The following is a 21,282-nucleotide window of genomic DNA, read 5'->3' as shown; positions in this document are numbered from 1 at the left end:
ATTTATCCAGTGCTATATTTTGAAACCTACTAACTGCATCCTCCAGCATGTGTAGCTTTATGAATTCTTGGGCACATTGAACATCCAGTCAGGTGATGTATGATGCAATCTAGTATAATGATGTGCCTCCAGATTGTAATCAAAGAAAAATACATCTAATTCCAGCTACGCAATTTACCTTCAAAGAATTTATTTAGGAATATCCCATTTAGACGATGTCTATGTAAAAGCTATGTGACAGTGAGATTGAAGTGGGACAAGTTCAAAGAGTGGGATGGCATTGCCTGTAAGTCAAGAAGGAAATCTTCAGATTCCCTTACTCCCTTCAGACCTTGCACAGAACAAATGACTCATAGGAAAACATCAAGAGTCTTAATATTTGTGCCTATCTGTTTACTTAAATAATATGCTGGCCTATGCAAATGGAAATATTGTTCTTGTGATATTGAAACTTGAAGATGCCCACACAGCAACAGACACAATAACAACCTGCAGCACAGGTTGTCCTTCAAAGAAATAAATTGCAATATGAATGGGAACCTTGCTCAATTATTTACAAATGTGGAATGCTGCAATGAACTATTAGATTCATGTGAAGTGTGGATAAGAAGGTAATTCACTGCTGCTTTTTCAAAGGCAGCTTGGTTGGGGCACCAAATGTTGGCCTTGCCAGCCATGGAGTCATAGAGGTGTACAGCGCAGAAACAGATCCTTTGGTCCAACTCGTCCATGCCATTCATAAAAAAAAAGGAACAACTTGACAAGCAACTATCTGCAATATGCATACTTTAGCTACTTAACTAAATGTAGCTACCCTCACCATTTAATTCTGATTCCAATCACATTTTCTCCATCAGCATCTATTTTCATGTTAATTGTATCACTCAGCACCACGCATTCTTTATTACATCTCCTGCTGAAAGCCTCATTTATGATTTTATTACCTCCAGACTTGACCATTGCAAAATATTCCAGTCAACCTCCCATCCATTAGTGCTATTTAATTGGAATATGAAAATCTAGGTAGGCTAGAGGAACAAAGGGATCTTGAAATAGAAATACATCAGTTGCTAAATGTTGCACCACAGGTTAACATGGACGTTAGATAAGAAAAACCAAACACCTGGCTCTATTTCTAAAGGGATAGAATTTAAAACAATGGAGTTATGCTGAACCTTCAACAAACTTTGCCGAAGGTGGCACTTAGAGTAATTCAGATCACCGTATTATAAAAATGTGATTGAGGCACTGGAAAGTGTGCAGTGAAGACATACAATGATAATATGAAAAACTGTGAAATACATTTCAGGAAATGATCGACAGGCTGGGTCACTTTTCTCATGAGAAAGGAAAGCTAAGAGGTGTCCTAATAGGGTGTCCTAATAGGGATGTTTAAAACTAAAATAAATTAAAAATTTAAAATGGATTCAGAGAGAATTGTTTGCTCTTGTGAAGGTGAGCACAACTTGAGGCTATCTATATACGATGGTCACCAAGTAATCCAATAGGAAATTCAAAAGAAACTACTTCACTCAAAGAGTGGTAAAAATGTGGAACTCTCAAATACAGAGTGTTTGAAGCAAATATTATAGATGCCTTTAAGGGGAAACTAGAGTAATGAAGAAACTAGAGTAATGATTCCTGAAGAAGGGCTTATGCCCGAAACGTTGATTCTCCTGTTCCCTGGATGCTGCCTGACCTGCTGCGCTTTTCCAGCAACACATTTTCAGCTCAGTAATGAAGAAATACCTTGTTATGTGAGAAGATTCAGGAGAAGGTTTAACTGATGATAAACATGGTATGAACTCATTGGGCTGAATGGCCTGTTTCCATGCTATGTATATTAATGTAAGCTATAAATCCTCAACCTTAAACTCTGCTGCTACTCTTTAAGGAAAGAAATAAAATTAATTACAAGAAAAAATGTAGCAGTTAAAATCTTTATAACCAAAGTTTCTTTCCTTTCTTTTTAATAAAACAGTTGGTAGAACAAGATGTCAAATATCTTGAAGATCTGCAGGATGAATTTGATTTTAGATACAAGACACTACAAACACAAGGTAATTTTAGTGAAGAGTTGTTTTTACTCTGGCAGCCAAGAAGCATTACTTGTGATGTCTTAATATAATTGGATTGGGGTTAATGCTAATGCTTGTTACCTTTAATTGAGTTTGGGTTAGTGAGTACTTTTCTCTGCTTTGGCAACAGTGTAAATATTGGATTTAGGTTTCACCTCTAGTAGCAATGGCAGAAAATCAAAATATACTCACGTAGAATGTCAATGGAAATGAAGTGCAGGTAACATTTAAATGAAAGTCAGTAATTAAGTGGATGTGGCAGAATATGGGGATTAACATTGTGATAGCCTTTTATAATGCATCTTAATTAATGAGCATATTTTGTCATGAATGAATACGGACAAAGAAGAAACAGATTAAATAAAGGAAATTGAGGATCTGAGTGACAAGAACAGAACAGTAATATTATTGGATTATGAATTGAATTGATTTGAATTTATTGTCACGTGTACCAAGGGAAAGTGAAAAGCTTTGCCTTACGAACAATGCAGGCAGATCACATAGTTAAGTAGCATAGATAAGTAAATAATAGGTAAACAGCGGCAAAAACAAAAACACAGGTACAGGCGAATGTTAAGAATTTGAGAGTCCATTCAGTATTCAACAACAGTAAGGTAGAAACTGTTGCAAAACCGGCTGGTACATGTGTTCAGGCCTCTATACCTTCTCCCCGATGGTAGAGGTTGTAGAAAAACATTGCCAAGGTGGGGTGGATCTTTAAGAATGCTGGTGGCCTTTCCTTGACAGTGGGCCTGGTAGATGGATTCGATAGATGGGAAGTTGGCCAGGCTGAGTTCACCACTCTGTAACCTGACTGGTACAGTTGCCATACCAGGTAGTGATACATCCAGAGAGAATGCTCTCGATGGCGCACCTATAAAAGTTGGTAAGGGTAATTGCCATCCTGTCAAATTTCCTCAGCTGCCTGAGGAAGAAGTAACCAGTGCATCCACATGAGTCCAAGAAAGCTTGTTGTGGATGACCACTCCCAGGAACTTGACACTCTCCACTCGTTCCACCTCTGTGCTGTTAAGGTGTGGGGGGTATAAGTAACATCCCACTGAAAGTCAATACCATGGTGCTGTCTGGAATCAGCTGATTATAATTTAGGGGCACAAGCTAACCCTCCTGTGACACGAAATTTAAATATGTCTAGAATAAAATTGATAATCTGGTTCATAAAAACCCACATGGTTTACTCATGTCCTTCAGGTGAGGAAATCTATTCCAACACAATCTAGTCCATTTGACTCAAGTTCCAATGGTTAGATTGACTAATATGTGTTTTCTGGAATAGCTGACAAACACTGAGTTGTATGAAATTTACAGAAAGGTGAAATAAATAAAACAAAACAGAGGGCCTGTATATAGCTAGGCAGTGGAAATAACAAGAGTAGACCCAGCCAAAGTTGTCCTCACCACTAATCTTGGGGACTTGTGCCAAAATTGGGATAGCTGTCCCATAGAGTTGAGCAAGAGCTTTATAGGCAAAATCCCAGATTCCTCCATCACTAGACCCAGTGGAGGAAGTAGCAGAGTGATATGCAGTCAGGAATAGAGTGACTTAGGAATCTTCAATATTGGCTCATCCCAACATGAAATTTCATGATATTAACTCATGCATATGCAAAGAAAGTTCCTCCTGATCACCACCTCCTACCCAAATGAATCAGTAATCCTCCATGTTAAATACCACTTCTGGGTGGGACCCTTTGGAGATGATAGGGACCTCAAAGAATGACTACAGAACCAATGAAACCACCCTCTAGCAACTTCTACAAAAGGCTGGTTCCACCTTATATGAGTTAGGCACTTAACAGGCTCATGGCATTTCCCCATAATTAAGGGTGGTGGAAGTCCCATCTGCTCAGAGCTGCTGGCCTGTCAGACATTGGCAGCTCTGTTGTGTTTAGCACCACCACTGGCAAGGTGTTTGCAGCTTCCAGTATTGCATCTGTTTGATAGGAGAAAGTGACAACTGCAGATGCTGGAGATCAGAGTTGAGAGTGTGTTGCTGGGAAAGCACAGCAGGTCAGGCAGCATCTGGGGAGCAGGAGAATCGACGTTTCGGGCATAAGCCCTTCATCAGGAATTCTGGCAATGGAAATAACATGAGTCGACCCAGCCAAATTCTTCTGCTCCTCGGATGCTGCCTGACTTGCTGTGCTTTCCCAGCAACACACTCGTGACACTGCATCTGTTTGATGTCTTGGATCAAAGAATGGCTCCCCGCCCAGCTGAGTGGGGGTGAGAATGGGGTCTCAGTGGAGGGAGGGACTCCCATTGTTGATATCAGATCTTTTTGACAATCACTGCCTTTGAATGAGAGAGCCAACCTTTCTACCCCCATGCCTAGGAGCCAACATGTTTGCTCGAGTGCTGCCCATACAGCAATCTGCCCGGCTCTGGGCTAGTACCACTGGTGGTAGGATGAGTCCCTTATGCAGTCAGTAATTGCCTACTTAGGTGCCTGAATTGGTAGAAGGACACCCAGACCATCTACAGGCTACCCTGCCACAAACAAATGGATGGAGGTAGTAGATGGCAGGGTCCTCACCCATTATCTTTCCACTTGATTAAGTGCTCCACTAACATGCTCATCATGAGGAGGGCACATGATTTTGTCCAGACTGTAATATGCTTGGGGTGTTCATTGTCCATTGCCAAGAATAGCTTAATAGGTGTACATATGTGCCAGACTCTGTCTGCAGTAGGTAGTGAGACAATCAACAAGAGGGAGAAGCATAGCTAAACGTGTCCTCACCAATTTTCCTATTGCAGCTACATCAACGCTTGGCAGTATGGAACTCCACACTGTCATCAAACAAACAAAGATCTGTCCTGTCATCACACTGTGGGCATCCTTCCTTATGTTCTGCACACCTTGCAATATGCCAAGTAGATAGAGCCTAGGATAGAGCAGCATCCAAGGAGCAGAAGAATTTGGCTGGGTCTACTCATGTTATTTCCATTGCCAGAGTTCCTGATGAAGGTCTTATGCCTGAAACATCGATTCTCCTGCTCCCCAGACGCTGCCTGACCTGCTTCAGTCATCCCTTGAAAGTGCACTTCTGACATTTTTCTGTTCTTGGTCAATATGCTCCATTTAATTGATAAATAGTGACTGCAATGAACACACAGAATGATGTCAGTGTCTTCCATGTATCTTTATCAGAGTCAACTTTATTTTCTCAGAACACAGTGATAGAAACAGTGTTCATGTAAAAGAAGAAGTTTTTCGGTTGCAAGGAATGCTCAATCAACTGGATCATAAACGAAAGGTAACATGCTATTATGCAACATGAGTAAAATCATTTATTGTTATGGTACAGTGACTTTGCCAGCTGAAAAAGAGCTCTCCAACCACATCTTAATCTCCAGCCCTTGACCATAGCTGTATAGGTCAGATACTTCAAATGTGTATCCATAATTTATTTTAACAGCGACAAAAGTTTCTGCTCCAACCACCCTTTTGAGCAAGGAGTTCCAGACCTTCATCTCCAATTTACCTCTCCTTAGCCTCCTCTAAACAAATCCAATCTATTCAATGTTTGTCATGCAGGTGGACTGCAGTGTTTAAAAAAGGCAGCTCATCACCTCCACCAGGGCAACTAGGGATAGGCAGATGAACTTAAGATTTGGATTAGTACCTGGGAGTATGATATTATTGCTTTTACTGAGACTTGGTTGAGGGAAGGGCATGATTGGCAACTAAATATCACAGTATATAGATGCTTCACGTGGGATACAGAGAGAGATAAAAGGGGTGAAGGAGTTGCATTACTGGTCAGAGAGGATATCACAGTTGTGCTGAAGGAGGACACTATGGAGGACTCGAGCAGCGAGGCAATATGGGCAGAGCTCAGAAATAGGAAGGGTGCGGTAACAATGTTGGGGCTGTACTACAGGTCTCCCGTCAGTGAGTGTGAGATAGAGATACAAATATGTAATCAGATTATGGAAAGATGTAAGAGCATCAGGGTAACATTCACTTGGAGTCACTTAGTGTTAGAGGTCAAAGTGGAGCAGAATTTATAAGGAATATCCAGGAGGGTTTTATAGAGCAGTATGTAAATATTCCAACTCGGGAAGGGGCCGTACTGGACATGGTGTTGGGGAATGAGCCCGGCCAGATGGTTGAAGTTTCAGTAGAGTATGACTTTGGGAATAGCGATCACAATTCCATAAGTTTTACAATACACATGAACAAAGACGAGAAGAGTGCTAAATTGGGGGAAGGCCAACTATAGCAAAACTTGGCAGGAGCTGGAGAATGTGGATTGGGAGCAGCTGTTTGAAGGTAAATCCACATTTGATATGTGGGACACTTTTAAAGAGAGGTTGATTAGAGTGCAGGACAGACATGTCCCTGTGAAAGTGAGGGATAGAAATCGCAAGATTAGGGAACTATGGATGACAGGTGAAATTCTAAGACAAGCTAAGAGGAAAAAGAAAGCATACATAAGGTCTAGGCGACTGAAAACAGACAAAGCTTTGAAAGAATGTTGGGAAAGTAGGCCATCCTGAAATGAAGAATTAAGAGAGCTAAAAGGATCATGAAATATCTTAAGCAAACAGGGTTAAGGAAAATCCCAAAGCCTTTTCTTTGTATATAAGTAGCAAGAGGGTATCGAGAGAAAGGGTTGCCCTACTCAAGGACAAGGGAGGAAGTTATGCATGGAGTCAGAGAAAATGTAAGAGATTCTTAATGCGTACTTTGCATGGGTATTCACCGAGGAGAGGGACATGACAGATGTTAAAGTTAGGGATAGATGTTTGATTACTCTAGGTCAGGTTGGCATAAGGAGGGAGGAAGTTTTGGGTAGTCTAAAAGGCATTAAAGTGGACTAGTCTCTGGATCTGGATGGGATCTATCCCAGGTTACTGAGGGAAGTGAGAGAGGAAGCAGCTGGGGCCTTAAAAGATATATTTGCAGCATCCTTGAACACGGATGAGGTCCTGGAGGACTGGAGAATTGCTGTTGTTGTCCCCTTGTTTAAGAAGGATAGCAGGGATGATCCAGTTAATTTCACACAGTGAGCCTGACATTACTGGTAGGGAAGCTGCTGGAAAAGATACTGAGGGATATATCTATTTACATTTGGAAGAAAATGGGCTTATCATTGATAGGCAACATGGTTTTGTGCAGGGAATGTCATGTCTTACCAACTAAATAGAATTCTTTGAGCAAGTGACAAAGTTGATTAATGAGGGAAGGGCTATAGGTGTCATAGACATGGACTTCAGAAAGGTGTTTGATAAGGTTTCCCATGGTAGACTGATGGAGAAAGTGAAGGCGCAGGATGTACTAGCTAGATGAATAGAGAACTGACTAGGCAGCAGGAGACAAAGAGCAGTAGTGGAAGGGAGTTTCTCAAAATGGAGAATTGTGACCAGTGGTGTTCCACAGGAATTACTGTTGGGACCACTATTGTTTGTGATATACATAAATGATCTGGAGGAGATTAGCAAGTTTGCAGATGACACTGAGATTGGTGGAGCAGCAGATAGTGAAGGGGACTGTCAGATGATGCAGCAGAATATAGATAGGTTGGAGAGCTGGGCAGTAAAATGCAGATGGAGTTCAATCTGTCAAATGAGAGATGATGCATTTTGGATGATGCAATTCGAAAGTGAACTATACAGTAAATGGAAAAGCCCTTGGAAAAATTGATGTACAAAGAGATCTGAGTGTTCAGGTCCATTGTATCCTGAAGGTACAACACAGTTCTTTAGAGAAGTCAAGAAGGCATACGGCATGCTTTCCTTCATTGGATGGGGTATTGATTACAAGAGTTGGAGGGTCATGTTACAGTTGTATAGGACTTTGGTTCGGCCACGTTTGGAATACTGAATACTGTTCTGTTGGTGATGTGGATGCTTTGGAGAGGGTGCAGAGGAGGTTCACCAGGATGTTGCCTAGTCTGGAGGGTGCTAGCTATGAAGAGAGGTTGAGTAGATTGGGATTATTTTCATTAGAAAGACAGAGTTGAGGGAAGACCTGATTGAGATCTACAAAATCATGAGAGGTATAGACAGAGTGGATAGCAAGAACCTTTTTCCCAGAGTGGGAGACTCAATTACTAAGGGTCACAAGTTCAAGGTGAGAGGGAAGAAGTTTAAGGGACATATATATGTCAAAAATTCTTTACGCAGAAGGTGGTGGCTGCCTGGAATGCGTTGCCAGCTGAGGTGGTAGAGGCGGGCATGATAGCATCATTTAAGATGTATCTAGACAGATACATGAATGAGTCAGGAACACAGGGATACAGATCCTTAGAAAATAGGTGACAAGTTTAGATAGAGGATTTGGATCGGCACAGGCTTGGAGGGCTGAAGGGCCTGTTCCTCTGCTGTAATTTTCTTTGTTTTTTGTTCTTCGAATGCTGGCTAGCCAGTGATGCTCACATCCTGTGAATGAATTTTAAAAAATACTGCAGTCCTGGGAACATTTTTATAAATCATCTCTGTACCCTTTATTGAGTGGTCAAATATTTCCTGTAATGAGCTGATCATTACTTTAACTGTGGCCTAATTAGTACTTTATATAGATTAGGGCAACCCATCTGCTATTATATTGTCTATCTCAGCTAATAATGGAAATTACCCCATTTGTTGTCTTCACACCTAGCTTTCTTTATGGATTCATGAACATGCAGCCCAGGTCTTTCTGTTCTTCTACAATTCTCAGCATCCAGCTATTTATTTTCTACACTTACGTTGTGTTTGGCCTCCCCAAATCAATTACCTCACATTTCTCCAGATTGAAGTACACTTGTCACTTTTTTGTCTGTCTTGCCAGCCTTTTAATATCTTCCATATTTTTATCTGCAACTATCAACCACATAACTAATTTGTGTCATTCACAAACTTCTTAATCATGGCTCCTATGTTTTGTACTTCCTACAAAAATAAAGGAATTTGGTATTATGCCCCACAGATATGCCTGGAAGTAGTCTTCCAGTCACAAACATACATCTTTTTCTCAGTGCCACTGAACCAATTTTAGATCTGACTTGCCATTTCTCATTGCATCTAATGACCGTTAAGATATAGGAGCAGAATTTGGCCATTGGTCCATTGAGTCTATTCCATCATTCGATCATGGCTGATATGTTTCTCAACCCCATTTTCTTGCCTTCTCCTTGTGATCGTTGATTCCCTTACTAATCAAGAAACTATCTATCTCTGTTTTCAATTACCTCCACAGCCTCCTGCGGCAATGAGTTCCCCAGATTCAATACCCTCTGGCTGAAGAAATTACTTCTTATCTCGGTTCTCAGGGTCGTCCCTTCACTCTGAGGCAGTGTCCTCAGGTCCGAGTCTCTCCTACTTGTATAAACATCTTCTCTGCATCCACTCTATCCAGGCCTCTCACTATTCTGTAAGTTTCAATGAGATCCCTCCTCATCCTTCTCAACTAGATCAAGTACAGACCCAGAGTCCTCATTTGATAAGCCTTTCATTCCAGGATCATTCTTGTGAATGATGGGCCTTTCTTTGACCTGTCTACCATGTGTCATCTTGTTAAAAACCTTGCTAACATTTATGTAGACATTATTGAACAAAATGCATCATTAACCTTAGCAACTACTTGTGTCTCCTCAAAGAAATTTAATTAAGTTAATCACGATCTTCCCTTAATAAATCCCTGGCTTGGTAAATGGCACTCAGTACTTTCAGTCAGAACATTTTTTCCAATAGTTTGCCCAGACAAGCTTAGGCTGACTGGCCATGATCATTTGGATTATCCTCTATAGCAGTACTCTATCACAAAATATTCCTAATGAAACCATTTGTTCACCATTCTTATCTATAATACATTTGCCAGCTGGATCATTATGAATGCCCTCTGTGTTCTGACGTTACGTAATGCACTTAAATCTCAGCAAGCAATGTTTTTCAGCTGCTGAGGGGAGGGAAAGGTTTGTTTGACAATTCCCTTGAAGATTTTTTTTTCCACTGTGGAGAAGATAGTTTGAAGAAATTAGAATTCTTTATCTTGTGAGAAGAGAAGGCCAAGAGGAGATTCAAAAGAGCTATTCAAAATTGTCAGGGACCTGGACAAAGTGAATACATAGAAACTGTTCCCACTCTTGAAATGATCAAAAACAAGTGGGCACAGATTTAAAGCAAATATCAAAAGAAGAGAAAGTGAAAGGAGAAAAAACATTTTCACACAATAGGTGGTTAAGATCTGGAATGCACTGCTTGAGAGTATGGTGAAAGCAGGTTCAATGAAGTCATTCAAAAGAAATTAGATTGTTCCTTTTCAGGTAATAATGTGCAGGAGAATGACATGAAGTGAGTTTCTGATTTGCTAGTGTAGACTCAATTATTCAATGAGTTGCAATTTTCCTTTTTTGCAACTAAATGTGGGGGCAGACATATTAAATGTGAACAAAGTTAAAAATCACACAACATCAGGTTATTTTCCAACAGGTTTATTTGGAAGTACAAGCTTTCGGAGCCCTGTTCCTTCATCAGGTAGCTATCATCCCAGTCAAACACCATCACCTCCACATCATATTAAATGTGTACTAACGATCCCCCACCATGAGAAAATTCAATTGATTGTTACCAGCTGACTTGTGAGGTTTTGCAAGCATCTCGGCTTATTGCAGTCCTCACCAGCAGCTTCTGGATAGTTAAAGATAATCTGTTAAAATCTACACCTCAGGGGATCCAAAAGCAAGAAAGGGGAGCCTTTTCCTTTGCTTCTGTGATCTTTCAGATGTCATCCTTTTGTCCTCCATCCATGTCTCCAATTGCACTTAGATTAGGTAAATTAGAGCTCCCCCTCATAACTTGGTTATCAGGTCACACTGGTTACCCAATTGGAAAACGAGCCTCTTTTCTAGCCGAGCAGAAAGGCAAATAATCAAGGAGGCGTCAAGTTGATTGACCACATAATTGACTTGAGATTAAGGACATTCCCAATGGGTTTTCTTGTCCAGAATTTAATTGCTGAGGTGGCAAGACTTGGGCATAGAATCTCTTCAAGGCCATCTTGCCCCATTATTTGCCTCTCCTGCAGGTAGTGAATGGTTGGTGGGGGAAGGAGTAGGGGGAGGGAATTCTGTCTGTATTTAGATCATACATATTCAGGATCTACTCACTCTTGAATCTCTGTATGAACCAGGAGGTACTCCATAAAATCACAGAATTGTTAAACCAAATGGATTTTCTAATGAATAGACAACTGTTTGAAGAGCTAACAGAATGGAAACGACGACAGCAAATTGCTTGCATTGGAGGTCCGCACAATACCTGCCTTGATCAACTGCAGAACTGGTAGTGTACGCTGTATAAGAATTATTTTAATTTTCAGTATAGTGCATGGTGTACTTGAGTGATGTAAATTCTTTTGATTTAGGTTTACATTGTTTGCAGAAAGCTTATTTCAGGTCCGAAGACAGCTGAAAAAACTCGAAGAACTGTTGCAAAAGGTGACTTATGAAGGAGATCCAATGCCTCTGCAGAGACCACATTTGGAAGAAAGAGTGAACATTTTGATTTACAGTTTCATCAAAAGGTATAAACCTTGATTAAAACAAAAAGGCAGCTTATTTAGATATTGTAATCCAGAAATTCTGGTCCAGAAGATAGCTTTTTAAAGAAAAAATGTGCATGGGATGTGACAGTTGTTGGCTATTCTAGCATTTATTGTCCATTCCTAATTGCCCTTGAAAAGATGTTGGCCATGTTTTTTTTCCATAAATTGCATGTGCATGTAGGAGTGGTGGCTACATCTGTGAATCTGATGGAAAATTTGAACTGCCAGCAATAGTATGGGCCTCTGTTATTCGGTTTCTTCTGGAAGGCAGCATTCAGATGGCCTAAGTGCTCATGTTCATCACGGGGACAGATAAAAGTAAATGTCAGATCTATATAATCATGAACCTTGTTCTGGATTCCCATTGGATCTGGCAAAATTGAGGAAGATTTGGCACATGCACCAGCTTTACATCGGTGCTCCTGTACTGGGTCATACAGTAAGTGGAATCAGTCAATGATAGAGAATAGGGTTATCCCCTTGCTACCTTATAAAAGTAACAATGCTGAATCTGTATCCGACACAAGTGCAATCCTAGTAATGTTTCATAAAAAGCCCCACCAGTACCTGGGAGAGCATTACCGAAGTGGACACCTGACTAAATTTATCTCTGCCTTTTTTCCTCTGTTCAGAAAATTGCAAACAGGGGAAACGTGTCCAAATGTTTCTTCTCACTCGACTCAAATGCAATATCTGGTAGGCTAAACCAAAGAGCAGCACTGATCATGCATGTGCCTATAGCCTTAGCTGAAAATGTGTTGCTGGAAAAGCGCAGCAAGTCAGGCATCATCCAAGGAGCAGGAGAATCGACATTTCGGGCATGAGCCCTTCTTCAGGACTCATGACCAAAATGTCGATTCTCCTGCTCATTGGATGCTGCCTGACCTGCTGCGCTTTTCCAGCAACACATTTTCAGCTCTGATCTCCAGCATCTGCAGTCCTCACTTTCTCCTCCTGCCTGTAGCCTTACACTTGCTCAAGGATAGGATGCAGAGTTTTAATTTGGGATGGAATAAAATGTGAAACTGGGGAGAAAAGAAATCATGTAGGCAATTGCATATTAGCAAATGTAGTTCAGTTTTAAGTTGTTAAAAAAAAAACTATGCTTAGTGAAGCAGCCACTTCACTATACCCAAATCCACAGTGATTTAGCTATTTAAATTGCTAGAAAAATAAGTTGATTTTTAAAAATTCTGCATCTCCTATGAAGGCGGTGACTCCTGCTGTGGCATGGTTCTTCAAGTGAGTTTCTTGAAATGGAGAAAGGTGGACCAGTGGTGTTACACAGGGTTCAGTGCTGGGGACACTGTTGTTTGTAATATACATAAATGATCTGGAAGAGGGCACTGTTGGTATGATCAGCAAGTTTGCAGATGACACGAAGATTGGTGGAGTAGCAGAAAGCATAAGGGACCGTCAGAGAATACAGTAGGATATTGATAAATTGGAGAGTTGGACGGAAAAGTGGCAGATGGTTTTCAATCCAGTAAACTGTGAGGTGATGCATTTAGGCAAGACTAATTCTAGAGCGAATTATACAATGAACAGAAGAGCCTTGGGAAAAGCTGATGGGCAGAGAAATCTGACAGTGTAGGTCCATTGTATCCTGAAGGTTGCTGCACAGGTGGATAGAGTGGTCAAGAAGGCATATAGTATGCTTGCCTTCATTGGACGGGGTATTGAGTATAAGAGCTGGCAAGTCATGTTAAAATTGTACAAGACATTGGTTCGGCTGCATTTAGAATACTATGTGCAGTTCTGGTCACCACATTACCAAAAGGATGTGGACGCTTTGGAGAGGGTGCAGAGAAGGTTTACGAGGATGTTGCCTGGTATGGAAGGTGCTAGCTATGAAGAGAGGTTGAGTAGGTTAGGTTTATTTTCATTAGAAAAAAGGAGATTGAGGGGGAACCTGATTGAGGTTTTCAAAATCATGAAGGGTATAGACAGGGTGGATGGAGACAAGCTTTTTCCCAGGGTGAAGGATTCAAGAACGAGAGGTCGCACTTTCAAGGTGAGAGGTGGAAAGTTTAAGGGGGAATACACGTGGCAAGTACTTCACACAGAGGGTGGTGGGCATTTGGAACGCGTTGCCAGCAGAGGTGGTAGAGGCAGGCGCTGTCGATTCATTTAAGATGCTTCTGGACAAATGCATGAGTAGGTGGGAAGCAGAGGGCTACAGATGCTTAGGAATTGACCAACAGGTTTAGACAGTACATTTGGATCGGCTCAGGCTTGGAGGGCTGAAGGGCCTGTTCCTGGGCTGTAAATTTTCTTTGTTTCTTTCTTTGTTTTTTTTTCATTAACAGCAGCACTGATACCTTACTAAAATAGCAATTCTTCACGTATGAACCTCGGCAGTGAGTGACAACAGGTTCTTTAACATAAGAGATCATTATGAATGGGTGTGATCTAGTCTTTAGCCAATGTCTAAATAAACATGCATATCAGCAGTAATCCCTGAAGTGTGTTCAGAAGCAGCAGTAAGATGACTTTGATTTTGTCCACTGATTAACCCAATAAAATCAAATTCCCTTTTTACATTGTTGATGTCATTCCATTTGACATCAACGAATTCTCAATGGCATTTACAAAATCTGATCTAAATGGTTCAGCGTCTTGCTGGGTGGTAAAGTTTTGTATTAAGTCAAGGACAAGTAATCTTGAGGTTTTACCACAATTATCATTTTGCACAATCTAACGTTTAACACTAATAGACTATAGTCATAATTATAACTTCAAACCCTCACAATAAGAGTGTTTATGGCCTATGTAAATAGCCACAAATTTTATTTTCTGTTCAATTTATTTCAGTTCCTTTTTAGTAGAAAGACAGCCTTGTATGCCAACCCATCCACAAAGACCAATGGTCCTAAAAACAGGAGTGCAGTTCACTGTGAAATTAAGGTGAGCACGCTTTTTTTTTCTGATTAATAGAAGAATGCTATGATGAAGTTTTATTCACTTAACATTATCACATTTGAAAATTCTTGGGCTGTGATTCTGGCAGTAACAGTGACATTGAGCTCCCTGCTGCCTTCAGAGAATGTGGAGTCAGTGCGTGGGCACTTCATCTGCATTCACCACTAAGTTTCTGCATGACGATGTGCATCTATCAGCCCTACACTGCCAAAACCTGACTGGCTGACATCCATCAGGGAGTTTGATATAAAATGTTTTTATTTAAAGTTATCATCCAATTTGGAGTCTTAGCCTGGAAATCATTCCTCCAACCTTACAGAATCCCTATAATATGGAAGCTGGCCATTCGACACATCTACACTGACCCTTCAAACAGCATCCCACCCAGACCCACCCTGTCCATGTAGCCCTACATTTCCCATTGCTCGTTCAGCACATCCCTGAACACTGCAGAGCAATTTAGCACAGCCAGTTCACCTAACCTGAACATCTTTGGACTGTAGGAGGAAACCAGAGCATTTGGAGGAAATCCATGCACACATGGGGAGAACGTGCAAACTCCACACAGACAGTCACCCAAGAGTGGAATTGAACTGAGGTGCCTGATACTGTGAGACAGCAGTGCTAGGTACTGTGCGGCATAACCACTGTGCTGGAGATGCTCACTTGTATCCTTTATGTTGGCATGCCAAAACTCACAAGACACACTGACCTATAACTACTTGCAAGTTCTACAGATGTTGAAAAGGCAGCAACTCCAAGACTTAGAATTATTATATTAGCTAGAGTATTGCGTACAGTTCTGAGCACCACATTGTAGGATGTGAATACCTTGAAGCGAGTGCAGAAGCAATTTACTAGAATGTTTACAGGATGAGGAACTTCAAATGTGAGATAGACTGAAGAAGTTGGAATGCTCTGATGGAGAGAATAAGGCTGCGAAGAGATCTGGTAAAGATGTTCAAAATCATGAGTAGACTAGATAGAGAGTAGGAAGAAACTCATCAAAGAAACAAAAACAAGAGGGTGTAGATTTAAATTGATTTGCAAAATGAACAAACGTGACTTGAGAAAAATACTCTTTCACACAGCGAGTAGTTAGTGTATGGAATGCAAATTGTATAAATGTCATGCGCAAGGATATGGCAAAAAGCAGGATACTGACTCATGGGGATTAACGTACATTTAAAGAGTTGGCTAAGATATGATGGGCTGAATGACTTCCTTTAGTGCTATAACACGTCTTGGTTCTGTGATAAGAAATCCTGCCCGAGGACCTGCCCCCATCCACTTTGGGATACTAGCCCTTTACTCTGTTGCAGTCTGACAAACTCCTACCAGAATTACAGAGATAGTGCCTGCTATAATGGCTGAGTAAAGTCATTTCACCAAAGAATCTGTCTTATTCCTGAATGAGCACGTGTTTTAAAAGATAAAAATAAATTGTCATTTTGCAACATTACTACACAACAACTGAAATGTTAATAGTTTAATGTTAGATAGTAAGCTTGAAAAGAATTTTCTTGACATAAGTTATGGCCGTAAGAGAATGGAGTTAGACTCAGTGATCCCTTCCTAGACAGAGACAGATAGGGAGATGGCTGTTGCAACTTTATAAATCCGGGAGCAACTGCAGAAAATACCTTAATGTCATTTGTAAAAGTGTTTTTTTTTGCTTTATAGGTTTTTGGTAAAGTTACCTGAGTTGAACTATCAGCTAAAGGTGAAAGCTACAATTGACAAGTATGTTAAAATAATATTCTATTTTCAATCTAAGGAATAGTATTTCAATTCTGCTGTAAGTTTTTTTGGTTTTTCTATTCATTGTTTTCTTTTGTTTGCAGAGAAAGTTCAACAGCAAGAGGGTAGGCAAATAGAAGTTAAAAATTACTCAACTAATTTGAAAAACTTTGCAAGTTGTTGGCAACATTGTAATGGCATGCTCTTTATTCACAGATATCGCAAGTTTAATATATTAGGCACCAACAGCAAAGTAATGAATATGGAAGAGTCAGTCAATGGAAGTCTTTCTGTAGAATTCAGGCACCTGGTAATAAAAAATGTTTATCCATTTCAAAATGAACAAATGATGCCGATAATATAATTAATCTACCTGACTGAAAATACTAATCAGGTTTCCCTGCTTAGCGAGTAATACCGCATAACCTGATATGATATTAAACCACCAAGAATTTCCTAGATTTAGTTTTATTTTGTGCTGAGCTGGGTTCTTTGGCAGGATATCTGAATAGGCAAGTGTTCCTATACCTATTTGTGAAATAATTGGATTAGAACAGGTTTGGTCTTGGCTATGTCATGTTCCAGAATAGGCTGTTGGCATGTTGGCTGTTGGCTGCTACCCTGAGTTAACTTTTATTTGGTTTCAATCTAACATTGGGTCAAAAGGGTCACAAAAACAGAAATTGCTGGAAATGCTCCGCAGGTCTGGCAGCATCTTTGGAGAGAAATCAGAGTAAATGTTTTGGTTTGAGTAACCCTTCCTCAGAAAGGTACTGGTTTAGAGTCATAGAGTGATAGAGATGTACAGCATGGAAACACACACTTTGGTCCAACATGTCCATGCTGATCAGATACCCCAACCCAATCTAGTTGCATCTGTCAGCACCCAGCCCATATCCTTCCAAACACTTCCTATTCATATACCCATCCAAATGCCTTGTAAATGTTGCAATTATACCAGCCTCCACCGCGTCCTCTGGCAGCTCATTCCATACACGTACCACCCTCTGTGTGAAAAGTTTGCCCCTTAGGTCTCTTTTATATCTTTCCCCTCTCACCGTAAACCTATGTCCTCTAGTTCTGAACTCCCCCATCCCAGGGAAAAGACTTTGTCTATTTATCCTATCCATGTCCCTCATAATTTTGTCAAACCTCTATTAGGCTATCCCTTAGCCTTCGACACTCCAGGGAAAACAGCCCCAGCCTATTCAGCTTATCCCTATAGCTCAAATCCTCCAACATTGGCAACATCCTTGTAAATTTTTTCTGAACTCTTTCAAGTTTCACAACATCTTTCCGATAGGAAGGAGACCAGAATTGCACATAATATTCCAAAAGTGGCCTAACCAATGTCCTGTACAGCCGCAACATGACCTCCCAACTCCTGTACTCAATACTCTGACCAATAAAGGAAAGCATACCAAACACCTTCTTCACTACCCTATCTACCTGCGACTCCACTTTCAGGGAGCCTCATTCAAAGGCTGATGCTTTTGTTCAGTAATGGGAGATGCTTCATTAGAAAGTATTTTGCTGCATCAGATGCAAATTTTAAAATGTGATAATTCAGAGAAGAGCAGGGACTTCTAATTTCATGACCAAAGTTCTTCCATTAACCTAGGAATTTCCTTCCAGTCATTCTATGATTCTGATAGTTTGTTAACGTAGAATGCTAGGCTGCACATTAATCAGTATGTTGCAGAAGTAAATCACTGTGTGAAATGTTTTGATATAAAATATATGGAACAATATTGGTGTCTACCAATAACCATTGGAAACAAGCACCTTTAGGAGAAAGTTCGAAAATGTAACTATTTTAATATGTACATGTTTTGACAGCAACTCAAAGAACAGAAATCCTCTGCAGGAACTAAAGGAAATGAGGTAAAGCTTTCAAATCCTCTATTAATCAATTCAGTTGTACTCAAAAAGCCAGCATGATAGAAGAATTTTTTCTGCTGCTCCTAAAACAGTAACATTACGCAGTTAAAATATTTAAAGCTTCTGAATCCATGATTTAAGAGATGAATTCTTGTTAAAAGAAAGCATAAATGCATTATGACGACTGAATATAAGACTATAATTGTAATGCTGATGGGCTATTTCCATTGGAGCAGAAGAGGCCAAAAACAGATTCAGTTGAATTGTTTTAAAAATGCTGAATAGTTTTGGTATGGTGAACAAAGAAGGATTATTTCTTCTCATTGGAAAGTGTGTAATGAGTAATCATCAATTTAATACATGACGGCGAATAAGCAGAAAGGTAAGAATAAGTCTTGTTATGCAGAGAGGTGTTGGAGTTTTATATATTTATATTTTATAACAATTTATTTATTTAACCCTAACAGTGAACACTAACAAAACTATTAACAAACCGAACACTCTTCCCCTAACTAACCACTATCCTTTAGTTGACCACAATTCTACTAATATGCTGCTCTAATAACGCAACCAATAGTAACAGGAAATTAGCACTTAATCTCTTTTCTCCTTCCTGCAGCCTTCCTTTCTCTTTTTCTTGAATCTGCTGTCTTCTCCTGGGTTGTCTTCTTACTTATTACTGCAAGTATTTTTAGCTATTTGAGACTGTTAGGTCTGAAGGTTGATAAGTCCCCGGGGTCTAATGGTCTACATCCCAGGGTACTGAAGGAGGTGGCTCGAGAAATCGTGGATGCATTGGTGATTATTTTCCAGAGTTTGACAGATTCAGTATCAGTTCCTGCGGATTGGAGGGTGGCTAATGTTATACCACTTTTTAAGAAAGGTGGGAGAGAGAAAGCAGGAAGTTATAGACCAGTTATTCTGACCTCAGTGGTGGGAAAGATGCTGGAGTCTGGATAGTAGTAACAGGATAGGTCAGAGTCAGCATGGATTTATGAAGGGGAAATCATGTTTGACTAATCTTCTGGAATGTTTTGAGGATGTAACTCTGAAGATGGACGAGGGAGATCCAGTAGATGTGGTGTACCTGGACTTTCAGAAAGCTTTTGATAAAGTCCCACATAGGAGATTAGCGAGCAAAATTAGGGCACATGGTATTGGGGGCAAAGTACTAACTTGGATTGAAAGTTGGTTGGCTGATAGGAAACAAAGAGTAGTGATAAACGGCTCCATTTTGGAATGGCAGGCAGTGACCAGTGGGGTATCGCAGGGATCTGTGTTGGGACCGCAGCTTTTTACAATATATATTAATGATATAGAAGGTGGTATTAGTAATAACTTTAGCAAATTTGCTGATGATACTAAGATGGGTGGCAGGGTGGAATGTGATGAGGATGTTAGGAGATTACAGGGTGACCTGGCCAGGTTAGGTGAGTGGTCAGATGCATGGCAGATGCAGTTTAATGTGGATAAATGTATGGTTATTCACTTTGGTGGCAAGAACAGGAAGGCAGATTACTACCTAAATGGAATCAATTTAGGTAAAGGGGCAGTACAGAGAGATCTGGGTGTTCTTATACACCAGTCAATGAAGGCAAGCGTGCAGGTACAGCAGGTAGTGAAGAAGGCTAATAGCATGCTGGCCTTCATAACAAGAGGAATTGACTATAGAAGCAAAGAGATTCTTCTGCAGCTGTACAGGGCCCTGGTGAGACCACACCTGGAGTACTGTGTATAGTTCTGGTCTCCAAATTTGAGGAAACACATTCTGGCTATTGAGGAAGTGCAGCGTAGGTTCACGAGGTCAATTCCTGGAATGGCGGGATTACCTTACACTGAAAGACTGGAGTGACTGGATTTGTATACCCTTGAGTTTAGAAGACTGAGAGGGGTTCTGATTGAGACATATAAGATTATTAAAGGTTTGGACACTCTGATGGCAGGAAACATGTTTCCGCTGATGGGTGAGTGCCGAACCAGAGGACACAGCTTAAAAATATGGGGTAGACCATTTAGGACAGAGATGAGGAGAAACTTCTTCACCCAGAGAGTAGTGGCTGTGTGGAATGCTCTCCCCCAGAGGGCAGTGGAATCAAGGGTTATGGAGATAAGGCAGGATCAGGATACTGATTAAGGATGATTAGCCATGATCATATTGAATAGTGGTGCAGGCTCGAAGGGCAGAATGGCCTACTCCTGCACCTATTGTCTATTGTCATTGTCTATTGTCTATCAAATGCCTTGGTACATTTTTAAATTAAATGGTGCCTTTTTGTAAACTTGTTTCAGAGCTTTTCATGTTAGATGGGTAGTTCTCCGATTTTCAAAAATCCCAGTTGTATACATTTCATACATTTGATATATTTTGTATATCCCTGAGGATGTTCCAAATTTATACAACATTTTTGGTTTCAGGCTGTAAACACCATCCGTAGCCCTGCCTATCAGCTCAGTCTGAAGTAATATTACCCACAAGTTCTCTCGCTAATCCATCTGCCTAGCCAATTTTTCAAATGAAATAAAAAAAACCTTTGACACCTTTTTCATCAAAATGTGGTTTGCTTAACATATTTGTATATATCTCTACCTTCTCCCTTCATATCCATCCCTTTTAAATTGACTTTTCTGACTGATTTGCAATTTTTGAAGTTCAAACTTTCTCTCTCGGTCAGCCAAGATCTCCTCTCCCTTACCTTATCCTCTGCTTGTAACTATCATTCAAACAGTTTAATTTCCATTTCCCTTTCTTTTTCTTTTGCCTCTAGCTCGAACTCCTTCATTTTCAATTAAATTTACCCGTTTCCAAAGATTCTGATGACTTTTCCAGCACATTTAAATGCCAAGCTATTTTGCAAATTATTTTTCTTCACAGACAGAGGCAACCCCAACTTCAATTCAGGCAGCATCCGACGAGCAGCAAAATCGACGTTTCGGGCAAAAGCCCTTCATCAGGAATAAAGGCAGAGAGCCTGAAGCGTGGAGAGATAAGCTAGAGGAGGGTGGGGGTGGGGAGAGAGTAGCATAGAGTACAATAGGTGAGTGGGGGAGGAGATGAAGGTGATAGGTCAGGGAGGAGAGGGTGGAGTGGATAGGTGGAAAAGGAGC

The 21,282-nt window shown here is 40.5% G+C and overlaps 1 protein-coding gene across 4 annotated transcripts in view; it reads left to right on the top strand.

The window, feature by feature from the left end:
* The window catches only part of LOC122551256 (signal transducer and activator of transcription 4-like), a 143,341-nt gene that overhangs the window by 92,686 nt on the left and 29,373 nt on the right, over positions 1-21,282 (top strand). For all 4 annotated transcript variants that reach the window (XM_043692874.1, XM_043692873.1, XM_043692875.1 and 1 more), the window contains 9 exons: positions 1,982-2,060; positions 5,274-5,359; positions 11,221-11,372; positions 11,455-11,613; positions 14,449-14,541; positions 16,240-16,299; positions 16,401-16,421; positions 16,513-16,606; positions 18,136-18,180. In XM_043692874.1, coding sequence (XP_043548809.1) covers positions 1,982-2,060; positions 5,274-5,359; positions 11,221-11,372; positions 11,455-11,613; positions 14,449-14,541; positions 16,240-16,299; positions 16,401-16,421; positions 16,513-16,606; positions 18,136-18,180 — 789 coding nt within the window. The remainder of the gene's footprint in view (positions 1-1,981; positions 2,061-5,273; positions 5,360-11,220; positions 11,373-11,454; positions 11,614-14,448; positions 14,542-16,239; positions 16,300-16,400; positions 16,422-16,512; positions 16,607-18,135; positions 18,181-21,282) is intronic.

This window comes from Chiloscyllium plagiosum, chromosome 7 (assembly GCF_004010195.1).
Source record: "Chiloscyllium plagiosum isolate BGI_BamShark_2017 chromosome 7, ASM401019v2, whole genome shotgun sequence".
NCBI lineage: Eukaryota > Metazoa > Chordata > Chondrichthyes > Orectolobiformes > Hemiscylliidae > Chiloscyllium > Chiloscyllium plagiosum.
This window is presented reverse-complemented; position numbering and strand designations above follow the sequence as displayed.